Genomic DNA, 13,357 nt, shown 5'->3' on the forward strand with positions numbered 1-13,357 from the left:
GCGTCGGCCTTGATAAAGCCCATGAGTGGAACGAAGACCGAGCCTCGGCATACGTTGCCGACCACACCTATATGGTCTGCGCACTGTGCCCACGATGCTACGACGTTCACTCAGGAGAGCTTCGGTGGGTTCTCTCGGAGAGTAGAGAGAGTACCGAGCCTCCTATATAATTAGGACTGCTGTAGAATCTGCTCATGGCGTTTGCCGTCTCGCTCTCTATCCGCCGTCGAGACGACCAGGCTTCCTTGTCGTCTTGCACAAGTCACTCCTTTACAGTTCTCAACGACGCTCCTTTTTTATCACTTTTTGTTGTAAACTAGACAATACATCGCCATGGCTCCCTTCTGGGGCAATGCGGCAGTGAGCCTGGCGCTGTCTGCCGCAGTGGTCTCTGGGCAGACCCCGTCGCGGCAGGGTGCAAGCCCCGGCTACCAGGGTCTCAACAGCGTGTGTCCGGAACGATGCATCGTGTCGGGCCCCAATCCGTCCAACTGGTCTGCCTAACATAGCATGGATCAGCTTGAGAGCTGTAAGCAGGCCATGTTCTACAGCTTCAATCTGTACGACGACGTGGACGATGCCGAGTCTCACCACCGAATCTTCGCCTGCGCTGCATATGGCGATGACTGGAGTAATGATGCAAAGGCTCAGGCCGGGACGAAGCGCCCTGCCAAGGAGCACCAGGTCAAATATGAGATTGGATGGTGGTCGCAGTCCCCCGGCATTGAGACCGGGTACCGCTCTTTGATCAAGCAGATGCGCGACTACATTGCTAATGGACATGCTCCGTCCAACAAGACCACAATGCTCTATGCTGAGTTTGACGGCACCGCAGCCGGTCTTTACATCGGCAACAGCCTCCGCAGCACGGATATTAGCTCCTTTGCTCTGGATCCTCTCGTGGACGATACACACCAGTTTGATGGACATCGCGACGCCCTGGCCATGCAGCTCTGCGGCACCGATTATGACTCTCAGCACGTGTTTGGCTTCATGGCCGTCACCAACGGCACTTTTGGGGCTATTCAGTCCGCACTGAAGTCTTGGTCTAATGCCGAGTGCCTCGACTTTGAGCACAATCGGAACTTTACCGCCAGCACGCACTTTACCGCGCCCATGCTCTCCTCCATCAAGGACAGCAACTCCACGGCGAACGGCACGGCCGCCGGAAACTCTACTTCACTCGCCAACTCTAGTCGGCGCTGGGCCAGAGGCATGCTCACCCCGAGAGCAGAGTGCCGAACCGAAAAGGTCCAACAAGATGACAGCTGCGCCGCCCTCGCGCAGAGATGCGGCATCTCGGGCGCAGACTTCACCAAGTACAACTCAGAGAAGGGCTTCTGCTCCAAGCTGAAGCCCGGCCAGCACGTCTGCTGCTCCTCCGGCGACATGCCCGACTTCCGTCCCAAGCCAAACCAGGACGGCTCGTGTGCCACGACGACGGTTGGCGACGGCGAGAGTTGCTCCACCATCGGCGCGGCAAACAGCCTCACCAACGACGACATTGACGAGTTCAACAAGCATACTTGGGGTTGGACCGGGTGCAAGAACATTTTCAAGGATGCCGTCATTTGCATCAGCAAGGGCTCGCCGCCTATGCCCGCCGAGGTGGCTGATGCGGAGTGCGGCCCTCAGGTTCCTGGCACCAAGCCCCCCAAAGACATGACCAAGCTCGCAGATCTCAACCAGTGTCCATTGAAGGCCTGCTGCAACACATGGGGCCACGTAAGTTCCTTGAGATTATCTTGAAGAAGCGGAGTCAAGCTAACAACAAATATGACAGTGCGGCACGACAGACGAGTTCTGCACCGACACCGGCACCGGCGCCCCTGGCACAGCCAAGCCCGGCACCAACGGCTGCATCTCCAACTGCGGCACCAAGATCGTCAAGGGAAACGCGCCCACCCAATACCGCAGCATCGGCTACTACGAGGGATTCCAGTTCAAGCGAGAGTGTCTCTTCCAAGACGCTCTGCAGATTGACGAGTCCCAGTACACGCACCTGCACTTTGGCTTTGGCGACATTTCGCCCGACTACCAGATCAGCATTGGCGACGACATGACGAAGTACGAGTTCAACAACTTTAGGTATCTTCGCGGGCCCAAGAAGATTCTCTCTTTTGGTGGATGGGACTTTTCGACACAGCCCGAGACGTACCAAATCCTTCGCCAGGGAACTACGCCCGCCAACCGCGTGAAGCTGGCGACCAACATTGCCAACTTCATCAAGGACAACAACCTCGATGGCGTTGACATTGATTGGGAATACCCGGGTGTATGTTATGGTATTTCTCCCCTGTGCCTCAAACGGACGCTGACCCTGTACTATGCAGGCCCCCGATATTCCGGGTGTTCCTCCTGGTGATAAGAGTGAAGGCACAAACTACGTGGCCTTCCTTGCACTGCTGAAGAACCTCCTCCCCGGAAAGTCCGTCTCGATTGCCGCCCCGGCCTCGTACTGGTACCTCAAGGGCTTCCCCATCGACAAGATCAGCAAGATTGTCGACTACATTGTCTTCATGACTTACGACCTGCACGGCCAGTGGGACGCGGGCAACCCCAACGCGCAACTCGGCTGCAACGACGGCATGTGCCTGCGCAGCCACGTCAACCTGACTGAGACGATGAACTCGCTCGCCATGGTCACCAAGGCGGGCGCCGACTCTGGAAAGATCGTCGTTGGCGTCAGCAGCTACGGCCGGTCCTTCAAGATGGCCTCGGCGGGCTGCGACGGCCCCAACTGCAAGTACACCGGCGGACGGCTGAGCTCCAACGCCAAGAAGGGCGAGTGCACCGACACGGCAGGCTACATCTCCAACGCCGAGATCAACGACATCATCGCCGACTCGTCCCGCGTCAACAAGCATTTTGTCGACACCGGCAGCAACAGCAACATCCTCGTCTACGACGACACGGAATATGTGGCGTACATGACGCCGGACATCCGCTCCCGGCGCACCACGCTTTACAAGGCGCTCGGCATGGGCGGCTCCGTCAACTGGGCGACTGACCTGGAAAAGTTCGTCGACGCGCCCTCGGGCGTCGACGGCTGGAAGAACTTCAAGCTGCAGATCAAGGCGGGCAACAATCCCGTGCGCCATGCGGGCAGCCGGCACGGCAACTGGACCAAGTTGACCTGCGACGACCCGTATTATCAGGAGACGGCCGACTACTCGCCCGCCGAGCGCTGGGCTGGGCTCGACGGCGGCGACGCGTGGAGCGACATTGTCGACGACTGGAAGAAGTACCGAGACGATGCCAATGGCAGTCCGCGCTTGGGCTTCACGGCCTTTGTCGTGTACCTCATTGGCGGTCCGCCTGGTGCGGACTGCGGCGAGATCCTGTCTGGCAGCAGCTGCAGACAGACCATTGACTGCAAGAACCTCGACGAGAATGACAAGACGGGCCCAGCCGCCACGCTGATCTGGAATTCGTTTGTCAAGCTCAGCTCGGTATGTGACGTACTCCTACATGCACCGTGAGATAGTCAACTAATAAGGGAAATGTCCAGACATATGCCAAGTACCACGAGTCGCTCGTCTCTGCCTCTGCTCTCCTGATTGACAACTCGCTCGACGACCTGGAGAACAAGTTTGCCCCTGTGCCTCCGCCGAAGGATGACTCGTGGTTGAACATTCTGCTGGGGTTCGTTTCCATGGGCACGCCGATGATTGGCGGCAAGTTCTTCTCCGATGGTAAGCCTCTCACTGTTCCTCTCGGCGTTGTTTGCGTAAACCGCTGAACCCTGTCTGCAGTTATTGCCAAGCTCCCCGCGCTGGCTTCCAAGACCCCTCAAGCTCTCGAAAAGGGCAAGACGGCGTTCAACACCATTCTTTCCGGTGGAGTCTTGATTGGCACGAACCTGAAGGGCTCGTCCAAGGTGTAAGCTTGCACACGATCCCGCTTCGCAGTCGAGCTTGTTACTGACCAGGTTCCTTCCCTAGCGATGACTGGACCAGCGATGCGCAGGATCAGTTCTCCAACTACCTGGGCCAAAGCCTGTACGTCTGGGACAACATCACCAAGACGGACCTCGACGACCTCTTTGACGGCTCCGACAAGTCCATTGAGCGGCTGACGACGCTCATCTCCGGCGGCACGTTTGTCGACGGCGCCACAGACGAGGCAACGCACGAGCAGAAGAAGTCGGTCGAGGAGAGCTTCATTCGGGCCTTTTACGGCTTCGCCATCCCCTCTGTCTGGAAGGCCTCGGGCCACCACCCCTTCATCATCGATACTGGCCGCGACTGCGACGACAAGGACGGCTCCAAGTACACCAAGGACCTCAAGTCTGCGTGCCACGATGGACGGCTGTACCAGCTGGCTGACCCGGACGGCAAGTCGCACCCCTGCGATCCCAACTGCGGATTTCCCGGTGGCTGCAAGTGCCCCGACAGTTCGTTCTCGGGGCTCAACGGCGAGAAGGAGCTGGACGGCAAGAGCTGGGGCGGCATCAAGGTGGAGGACATAATCATCGGGTACGTTTGTCATGATAAAGATGGCTACCGACTGCTCCCACTGTCTTTACTGACCAGATGACGCAGGGCCGTGAGGACGTACAAGCAAAACGGCGACCAAAACGGCGGCGACCTCGCAGACCCCACGGACTCGGGCTCGTTCGACAGCCTAGTCAAGGACGACATCACGACGCCGGGCTACATCCGGCTCCCCGTGTGCAGCGAGACGCTGGCGCGCAAGTCGTGGGAAAACGCCGACAAGACGTCGGGCACGCGCGACAAGGACAACTTCCCCTGCAACGTGGCCAACGGCAAGGACTACTGCAGCGGGTCGACGTTTGAGGACCAGACGAGCGGCGCGTCGCCGCCCGTGGCGGACTGCCTGCAGATCGTCAAGAACATCGAGGGCACGTCCGGGTCGTGGAACACGTTCATCGAGACGCAGCGCGAGATCCTGCACTACGGCGAGTGCAAGTTTGGCGTCACGGGCAAGGGCCGCAAGGGCAACTCCAACTTTGACGTGGGCGCGTAGGACGTCGTCGACATCATCAAGGATGCGGTCAGGCAGTTTGGCGGGGGCGGCAAGGTTGGCGCAAAGGGCACGATGCAGTGCAACGGAAACATTAAGCAGCAAAAGGTGGAATGGGGCCTCTACTAAGTTGGATGCTCGCATGGGTGGTGTGTGTCAGTGTCTGGATATTCTGGCAACTTCTGCGTACATATATTTGACGAAATAGAATACATTGTCGTTCTTCAAATGATCTCCAAATAGTTGGGTACAGTAGTCGGTCAGCGTTTCGAACATGAGACAGGTCTCCTGGAAATGACGCTTCGAAACTTGGCGGAGAGAGGGGGCAGGTTGCCGTCATCCTGATCCGAAGAAAGGGGAGGCGTTTGCTGACAGCGGTGTCAGTCGTTCAGCCCCTGTGAGAAGTCGAGGACTCTGTGCTGAAAGTCAATCATCCAAGCTCAACTGACGATGAGTTGGATCCTTCAACAGCCGGTCGGCAAAAAGCATACAACAACCAAGGGCTCGGACGCACTACACGAGTGGGCTGTCAGCGCCATCAAATACTTGGACCCCACGCTCACAACATCACCCCGAAGCCGACCCCATAAACAAGGGCAAAACAGCCACGGCCCACGGCAGGTCGGCGCGCCGACCACCGACACCACGGCCCCATTATTCCCCCGACTCGGAGCGCTAGCGATGGAGGCCGTCTTTCTCCACCGCCGACCAGCAAACGCTCCGCTCTGCTGCCGCAGCCGCCGCAGCCCTCTGACACGAACCGCCCGGAACGCAAGCGACTACTTGCCCGTGTGGCTGGCGTTCATTCCGTCATTTGCGTTTGCGGCTGCTCTGCGTGGTGGCTGCTGCCGTCTGGTGGCTGCTGCCGTCTGGTGGCTTGAGGCCTCACGACGGGCCGGACGCCCGCGCGGCCATCGGCATCGTCGACTTCGGTGTCCGCATTGCGCCTTGCACCGTGACTTTGCACCCTTCTCGGGGCGTGGTGATGCGTATGACGGCCATGGAAGGGCATCGTTTGCGGCGTGTAGTCGTGTCCGGGCTGTCTCACGATGATGAATATAAAGCATCGTCGTCGGACGGATGAGGACGTTGATGCTAGAGCAGACATCAAGCACAACTCCAAACAGTTATTGACATCAAAGTCTCCCGGCTCTTGAAGCACCTCACACTAATACCGCATCTAATCATCATCATCATCACGTCTCCATCCATCACCATGGTCGCCGCACCTACATCCACAACCCGCAAGGTCGTCGTCACCGCCTTCGGTGACCCCTCCGTCCTCGCCGTCACCACGGCGCCCATGCCGGCCCCCTCCCGCGACGAGGTCCAGGTCCGCGTCCTCTACAGCGGCTTCTCCGGCGCCGACGTCAACATGCGCATGGGCACGTACCCGATGCAGCGCGGCGCGCCCCTCACCCCGGGCTACTGCTTCGCCGGCCGAATCGTCGCCGACCATCCCAGCTCCAACGGCTCTGCCGCCTTCCGCGCCGGCGACCTCGTCACCGCCGTCACCGTCTACGACTCCCAGTCGGAGCTCATCAACGTGCCCGCCAAGTACCTGACGCCCGTCCCCGCCGGGCTCGACCCCCAGGTCGCGTGCGCCCTGGCCCTCGACTGGAACACGGCCTACGGCATGGCCGTGCGCAAGGCCAACGTCTCGGCCGGCCAGCGCGTCTTCGTCCACGGACTCAGCGGCGCCGTGGGCTATGCCCTCATGACTCTGTGCCAGATGCGCGGCGCCGTCGTCTACGGCACGGCCTCAGAGCGCAACCATGCCGCGCTGAGGGCCCGCGGCGCGCATCCCTTTGTGTACACGGACAAGCGGTGGATAGCCGCCATGAAGGACCTCGGCGGCGCGCACGTCGTCTTCGACGCCCTCGGCTTCGAAAGCTTCGACGAGAGCTACGCCATCCTCAGCTCGTCGGAGCCCAGCCTGCTCGTCGGCTACGGCGGCAACCTCGGCGCGCTGAGCGGCGAGGAGAACCAAAGCCGCTCGATGATCCTGTCTGTGATGAAGCTGATGCTGCGAAACCTCGCATTCTGGTCCCGCAAGTCGACCACGATCTACTCCATCACCCGTGACGACAAGAACTTCCAGCCCGAGCTGAAGGAGCTCATGAAGCTGGCGGGAGAGGGCACCGTCGAGGTGCCCATCAAGCAGGTCTGGGACATGGACGACATCCAGGACGCGCACCGCAGCTACGGCACGAGCGCTGGCATGGGGTCGCTCCTCATCCGGGTGGCAGCCGATGCCTCTTCGTAACCAATAACCTCTATTGGTGTTTTCTATCTATTGTTTGTGGTTCATATGAGCAGTCAGTCACAGCCGGCGCGGGGGGGGCATATACGGGGCGTTTTGCGATAGACAGGCGGGACGGCCAATTAATGCATTGACGCAGAAGAGAAGCACAAATCGACGAGGATTTTCACCATCGCTATTTTATAATTGTCTAATTGAAACAGAGTACACATAAATATGTATGCAGCGTGTTTGTGCAGTGCCGCCGATCTTTGCTACTCGGAATGGTGATGTCAGAGCTTTGACGTCACGGCCGTCTCAGAGGCCCGATTACCTTGAACACCGCGCGTCAAGACTGACAGCTCACGGCCTTCCATACAAAAAAGCTGCAGATTTACCTGACCAAGAAGCTTGCAATAAATCTCTATACAATACCAGATCCAAAGAATCCAGCAATCACCATGCGCTCATTCCGCAGCCTCCTACCACGGTCCTCAGGACCGCTGCGACCCGCCGCGACCGTGCCACCACGCCGCTCCCTCGCCACCACCGCCCGTCTCCTTGTCGAGAACAAGCAAGACATTCAAAAGAAGCAGGACCCGAAAGAGGACGACCACCCGGGCACCATCGCCGACCCCATGGACGACGTCGTCGCGGGGGACGGGTCCGGCGCGCGCGGCCGCACCGGCGGCGGCGAGCCCCTGTCCAGCTCGTCGCCCAACGCGCCGCCCCGGCCCAAGGTCTTCAACTCGAGCGTCGCGGGCGGCGACGGGCTCGCCGACGAGCTGACGAGCGAGCAGAAGGAGGAGGTGCGCCGGCACAACGAGCACTTTGAGAAGAAGCACGACCGCGGGATGCGCGCGCCAGACGACAAGGTGGACCAGAAGTTTTGGAACGGGGACGGCAATGGCAATGGGAAAGGCAACGGATCGTCCAAAGGCAAGGACTCGTAAGGCAGTTGGCACAAATTGACGTGACCAACAATTGGGGAACAGCGCAGCCGTCACAGAGAACGGAACAAGCACGATATCCACAGGGGAATGTATTACTAGGTAGCCATGAGGCGTGTTTCAATTATAGCATATATGGATCGGTCCGCTGGCCTTGCGCTGATACCAACATTTTGTTGACAGAACTCGTCACAGTGCGGGTGCGTGATGCATCCCTTGTGATGACAGATGAGATACCATGAGTATCGTAGCCTCTGCAGAGCAGCGACCTCGAGTCGCTTTGTCGTGCTCGTCGGTCATTCGAGTAGTGCCGCCCGCATACATCAATTCGAGCCCAAGCCCTATAGATTATCGCACGGCTTTCCTGTTAAGCCTCGGGGGTCCAGCTCTCGTCTGTGAGGAGCTTTAGTCTCCCATCGTACCTGGATCCATGTTAGCAGAGCTCATGACCATGCCATGCATCATAACAGAGCTGCCCCAACATCCATTCAGTGTAACTATGACTTCTTTAAAACGATCATGCAAGGCTTTGCCTTGTCAAATACAATCTAGCGTAAAGGTTGCTTCATCACAATGGCTCGACAGGCACCCAAAGAAATATTCGTCTCGACTTACCATCGGTCTCGTCTCGTCGCCAAACGCACGGCCTGCGGCGCGGCATGTCGTCGTTTCGTCGTAATCTTAGCGTCTCGCCGTCTGGCCGCTCATGGCCGCTCCAAGCCCGTGGAGCCGGCAATCTCGCCGATGGCGCCGCGCGCCCAGTCCACGACAGCCTTGACCATGCCCTGCGGGCGGGCCTTGCCATCCACGCCGCGGACCGGCTCGGTGCCCATTGTCGGCAGCACGTTGTCGCCGGCCGACAGGCTGACGAAGAGGGCAAACGGCACGAGCCACACGCACAGGCCAAAGTAGGACGCTATCATGGTGAAGCTCGGCACGTCGACCGTGTCGTAGTACGAGGAACGCTGGTACGCGCGCGTCTGGCTATGCGAAAAGTGCCGGAACCAGACCCAATGATCGAGCAGGACAAGGACTGCACACGCATCAGGCCGTCAGCAAGCGAGCCTCGGGGATAGGGATGGGCACGGGAGCAGCGAGCGTACCGCACGACAGCAGGAACAGCGGGTCGGACAGCCGCACAAAGGGGAAGCGGCGCATGTTGCCGAGGTAGACGACGTGCGCGACGACGCCCAGCAACGAGGACCAGAAGGGGAAGCCGTCGAGAAGCCACAGCGCGACCTGCACGCCGATGACGGTGTAGATGAGGCGCGTCAAGAGGCGCTTGGCGATGACGGTGTGTTCCTCGACGAGCTCCGACAGGTAGTAGAGCCCCGACGCGATGGCCAGCGTCAGGAAGCAGAAGCCGAGGATGGCTCCGGCGTAGCCGATGAGCGGGAGGATCCACATGTTTGCGTCCTCAGTTGTTTCTGGCGGCGACGGTATCGAGGGGCATGAGAGAGGAGAGAGGAGAGTCGCAGGCGCGAAAGTAAAGGGAGGAGATTTTGGTGGAGGAACGCTGCCGCCCCTGGGGGGGCTTTAATTTGAGCTGCCCGGAGCTGTAGGTACGGGCTTTTCGCGTCTCACGGAGCTTCAGGACACGTTCAGCGCACGAGCCAATGGCGCAGACGTATTATGTAAGCGCCGTCGACCCTGTTTCCGGACGTGCATCAAGCCTGAAGAGGCACTGACGCACGATCACGCACTCACAATTGGCCATGCACTGATGATGAGCATTGCACCTTTACAGCACAGCAAGCTGACGGCGGCAACGCCAATGTTGCTGACTTGGAGACACAGCACGGCGTAAGCTCTCGTGCCCGGCCAGGTGTCTACTCGGCTAGTTCAATGTCATTACGTCCCGAGACCTCGCCCAAGCCACCACCAGCACCGAAACAACATGAAGCGTCCACCAGCCAGTCAGTCATGCCACCACACGACCTCTTCATTGAGCCATCTAAGTCGCCTTGTACACCAGCGTAACCGAGTAGAGGTCAACCGACGACTTTGCATTCGGAAACACCACGTCCAGCATGACGCAAATCCCCGACGTCACCACGTAGGCGTACTTCTTGGCCTCGCCGGCCGAAAAGTCAATGTGGAACGTGTTCTTCTTGTTCACGTTGGTCGACACGATCTTGGCGGCGTCGTAGTAGAGCGTCACCACGTCAATGGCCGCGTCCGACTCCACGTCAAAGTAGACGAGGATGTTCTCGAGCGCGTACGTCTTGCCGAGGATCTCGGGCGTGTCGTGCACGGGGATGTGCACTCGCCCCTTGTTCACCGAGGCGCCCGGTGCCTTGAGCACCGCCTTGCCGGGCCAGTACGTGACTGCCGTCGGCTGCGAGGCGTCCGACACGGCCACGGTGCCGTGGGAGGCGAGGCACTGGTATTCGACGAGACTCACCACCAAGTCGCTGGTGACGTTGATGTCCCGCCCGTCCGAGGTCGTCGAAGCAGGGACGTTCGTAGCCATGGCTCGGGGTCTTGCTTTGGTCCGAATGTGTATAGCAAGCAAAGCTCAGGTAAACTACGCTCGTGTCGATGATTTCCGAGATTGGGTTCAGCGAGAGCTCCCCCAGTGGCTGTATTGCCTCTTTATACCCAAAGCCCTCTGCAACAGCTCGGGCTCCTCGATTAGATTACGGCGCAAGTTTGCCTGACAACAACAACAAGCCTGATCGTTTGGTTCAAGTCGCCTTCACTCGCCGGCTTCTTCTTCCCATCCAATGGCAAATTTCACGCAACAGCATGCCTCTGGCGGCAGGCAGCAACCACGCCCTCGATGCCTGTGATAGTCTGCCTTGCGATCGGGAGGCCTTCCGGATCGCCGAGCCCTCATGCATGCATATTTTGTTTGCCGGCAGCCGTGCTCAGCGGGGTAGGCAACAGCCTCAACTTGAACCATCATGTTGAATGCTAAGTGGCAGATCAAAAAGTTCTTCTGTTCTGGTTCACCCCGCGTCCGACGCTGTGGTTACATTTGCAACCGCGTAGGCGTCGTACTATATGTGACAGGGACCACGCGTCCGATTCGATCCCCAGTAGATTAGGAATGATTCATCACGATGGCATGGCAGGGTTGCCCAATCCACAAGACGCTTGTATTGACATTCTCAGTGTGTACTTTGCATATGACTTGAGGTAGGGTGCCAACGTTGTTTGTAACACGGGAGCGGGTTTCATGCCGGCTGATCAAGCCGCGAGTATCAATATCTATAGAGGTTTTGTCATAAACTCTCCTCACCTGAGACGGCACCAATCATTTCATGGCGATGTCGTGACATATGGCCGTCTTGACCGGTCTCGCGCCGGTCCGCGGCACAGCACCATCTTATCCAATACCTGACTGCTCTCTCCGCCAAAGCCAAGAAAAGCACCAGCTCTTGCAATGCTTTCATCCAGGCCATCAGGGATCTCAGCGCCGCAGGCATTCGACCTCATTCGTGGTGCCAAACTGAACGTATCTCAGAAGATTGGACGTCTTTGGTTCCCTGCGAGAGGCAACAGCAAGGCTGCGGATCCAAAGATTATCACGATGCATGAGACATTTTTCGAGGGCAAACTGACGCCTTGTCGGTTCCAATTGGGAGTATGGCAGCAATGACACGGTCTTTTGAGATTCAGCTTCCAGATGGTCGAAGCATTGGTGTTGACTGCAGGGTATGCTGGGGGTGCGTGGACAAAAACACAAGCGTAGCGTATGCCTGACACCCGCACCAAGGCGAACAAGTTTGAGAGTGCAGCGGCTCACAAAACATACAACTGAGCACTAATATGTCAGTTTGTAATTGGCCATTTAGCTGTAGTTTTCTCATTACAAATCTGTACATCTGAGCACTGAGCCTGTTTACCGAGTGTCTCCTCATGAAGCGAGACGCTGACTTGGACGCAGTTATTTTTGTCCACCCCCGCCGCCAACCACTATCGATACGGCCATCCACAAAAAAAAGTCAGGGACCACCACCACCCACCCGCTTCCTCCACCAAAAGCTCTGACGATAACCGTCCTCAATCCCGACTCTCGAGATTCGCACGCTCCTCCCATCCACCCGCTCGCCCTGGGCCCAACGCCTCGCCCACGCCCTTCACCCCGAGCCTTCGTCGCACCGACACACAGCTCCAAGGGCGCCGCCGCCCTCCCAATCCGCCCACCATGTCCCGCCCCGAAGATACCCTGTACGTTTTCCTTGCGCCGCGCCCTCTCACCGACTAGCCCGCCCGTTCGTCTGGCAGAGTTGTGACGAACATGGCGATACTGACCACCACAGCGCCGCCGACGTGCACTACGACGACGTCGAAGCCCGCAAGTACACGACCTCGTCGCGCATCCAAAACATCCAAGCCAGCATGACGCGCCGCGCCCTCTCCCTCCTCGACCTGCAGCGCCCCTCGCTCGTCCTCGACGTCGGCTGCGGCTCCGGCCTGTCGGGCGAGATCCTCTCGTCGCTGGACCCGGACGAGGGCGGCCCGCACACCTGGATCGGCATGGACCTGTCGCCCAGCATGCTCGACGTCGCCCTCCAGCGCGACGTCGAGGGCGACCTCATGCTCGCCGACATGGGCCAGGGCGTGCCCTTCCGCGCGGGCACCTTCGACGCCGCCATCTCCATCTCCGCCGTGCAGTGGCTCTGCAGCGCGGAGACGAGCGACACTAGCCCCGCGGGCCGCCTGTCGCGCTTCTTCAGCGGGCTCTACGCATCGCTGCGCCGCGGCGGCCGCGCCGTCTGCCAGTTCTACCCCAAGAACGACGACCAGCGCAACATGGTCACCCAGGCTGCCGTCAAGGCCGGTTTCGGCGCAGGCATCCTCGAGGATGATCCGGGCACCAAGAACGTAAAGATCTACCTCGTCCTCACGGCGGGCACGAGCGACGACGCCGGCGGCCGCGGCGGCGACATCACGGGCGTCGTTGCAGGCATGGATGGCGTCGACGTCATGGACGCGCGCAAGAAGCTCAAGGCCAACAACTCCAAGGCGCACAAGGGCAGCAAGGCCTGGATCGTCAAGAAGAAAGAGCAGATGGAGCGCAAGGGCAAGGTTGTCAAGGCGACGTCCAAGTACACCGGCCGCAAGCGCCGGCCCAACTTCTAAAGCATGCATGCCCTGTTATGGTGGATGAGAGACGGAGACGGAGTTTACATAGGCACGGCGTTTGGCGCAGGACGGTACAAAACATATG

General features: G+C 59.2%; 6 protein-coding genes across 6 annotated transcripts; 4 read left to right on the forward strand and 2 right to left on the reverse strand.

Moving 5' to 3' along the window:
• Nucleotides 1-333: 333 nt before the first annotated feature.
• Nucleotides 334-4,989, forward strand: PLICBS_000221 (uncharacterized protein; the record flags this gene model as incomplete). Its single annotated transcript, XM_065599557.1, has 8 exons — nt 334-447; nt 520-1,725; nt 1,784-2,275; nt 2,334-3,452; nt 3,512-3,695; nt 3,756-3,882; nt 3,945-4,478; nt 4,545-4,989. 8 exons carry the CDS (start codon nt 334-336, stop codon nt 4,987-4,989), a joined length of 4,221 nt encoding a protein of 1,406 aa, XP_065455629.1.
• A 1,213-nt stretch (nt 4,990-6,202) lies between these two features.
• PLICBS_000222 (uncharacterized protein) lies at nt 6,203-7,252 on the forward strand (the record flags this gene model as incomplete). The annotated part of the gene is made up of 1 exon (XM_018318798.2): nt 6,203-7,252. One exon carries the CDS (start codon nt 6,203-6,205, stop codon nt 7,250-7,252), a length of 1,050 nt encoding a protein of 349 aa, XP_018184323.2.
• A 437-nt stretch (nt 7,253-7,689) lies between these two features.
• PLICBS_000223 (uncharacterized protein) lies at nt 7,690-8,181 on the forward strand (the record flags this gene model as incomplete). The annotated part of the gene is made up of 1 exon (XM_018318797.2): nt 7,690-8,181. One exon carries the CDS (start codon nt 7,690-7,692, stop codon nt 8,179-8,181), a length of 492 nt encoding a protein of 163 aa, XP_018184322.2.
• Nucleotides 8,182-8,882: 701 nt separating this feature from the next.
• Nucleotides 8,883-9,585, reverse strand: PLICBS_000224 (erv26 superfamily protein; the record flags this gene model as incomplete). Its single annotated transcript, XM_018318796.1, has 2 exons — nt 8,883-9,211; nt 9,282-9,585. The coding sequence occupies 2 exons, from the start codon at nt 9,583-9,585 to the stop codon at nt 8,883-8,885; spliced, it is 633 nt and encodes a 210-aa protein (XP_018184321.1).
• Nucleotides 9,586-10,132: 547 nt separating this feature from the next.
• Nucleotides 10,133-10,651, reverse strand: PLICBS_000225 (uncharacterized protein; the record flags this gene model as incomplete). Its single annotated transcript, XM_065599558.1, has 1 exon — nt 10,133-10,651. One exon carries the CDS (start codon nt 10,649-10,651, stop codon nt 10,133-10,135), a length of 519 nt encoding a protein of 172 aa, XP_065455630.1.
• A 1,680-nt stretch (nt 10,652-12,331) lies between these two features.
• Nucleotides 12,332-13,269, forward strand: PLICBS_000226 (uncharacterized protein; the record flags this gene model as incomplete). Its single annotated transcript, XM_018318795.1, has 2 exons — nt 12,332-12,354; nt 12,447-13,269. The coding sequence occupies 2 exons, from the start codon at nt 12,332-12,334 to the stop codon at nt 13,267-13,269; spliced, it is 846 nt and encodes a 281-aa protein (XP_018184320.1).
• Between the last annotated feature and the right edge of the window lie 88 nt (nt 13,270-13,357).

The sequence above is a fragment of the Purpureocillium lilacinum genome (assembly GCF_023168085.1).
Source record: "Purpureocillium lilacinum CBS 284.36 DNA, scaffold_1, whole genome shotgun sequence".
NCBI lineage: Eukaryota > Fungi > Ascomycota > Sordariomycetes > Hypocreales > Ophiocordycipitaceae > Purpureocillium > Purpureocillium lilacinum.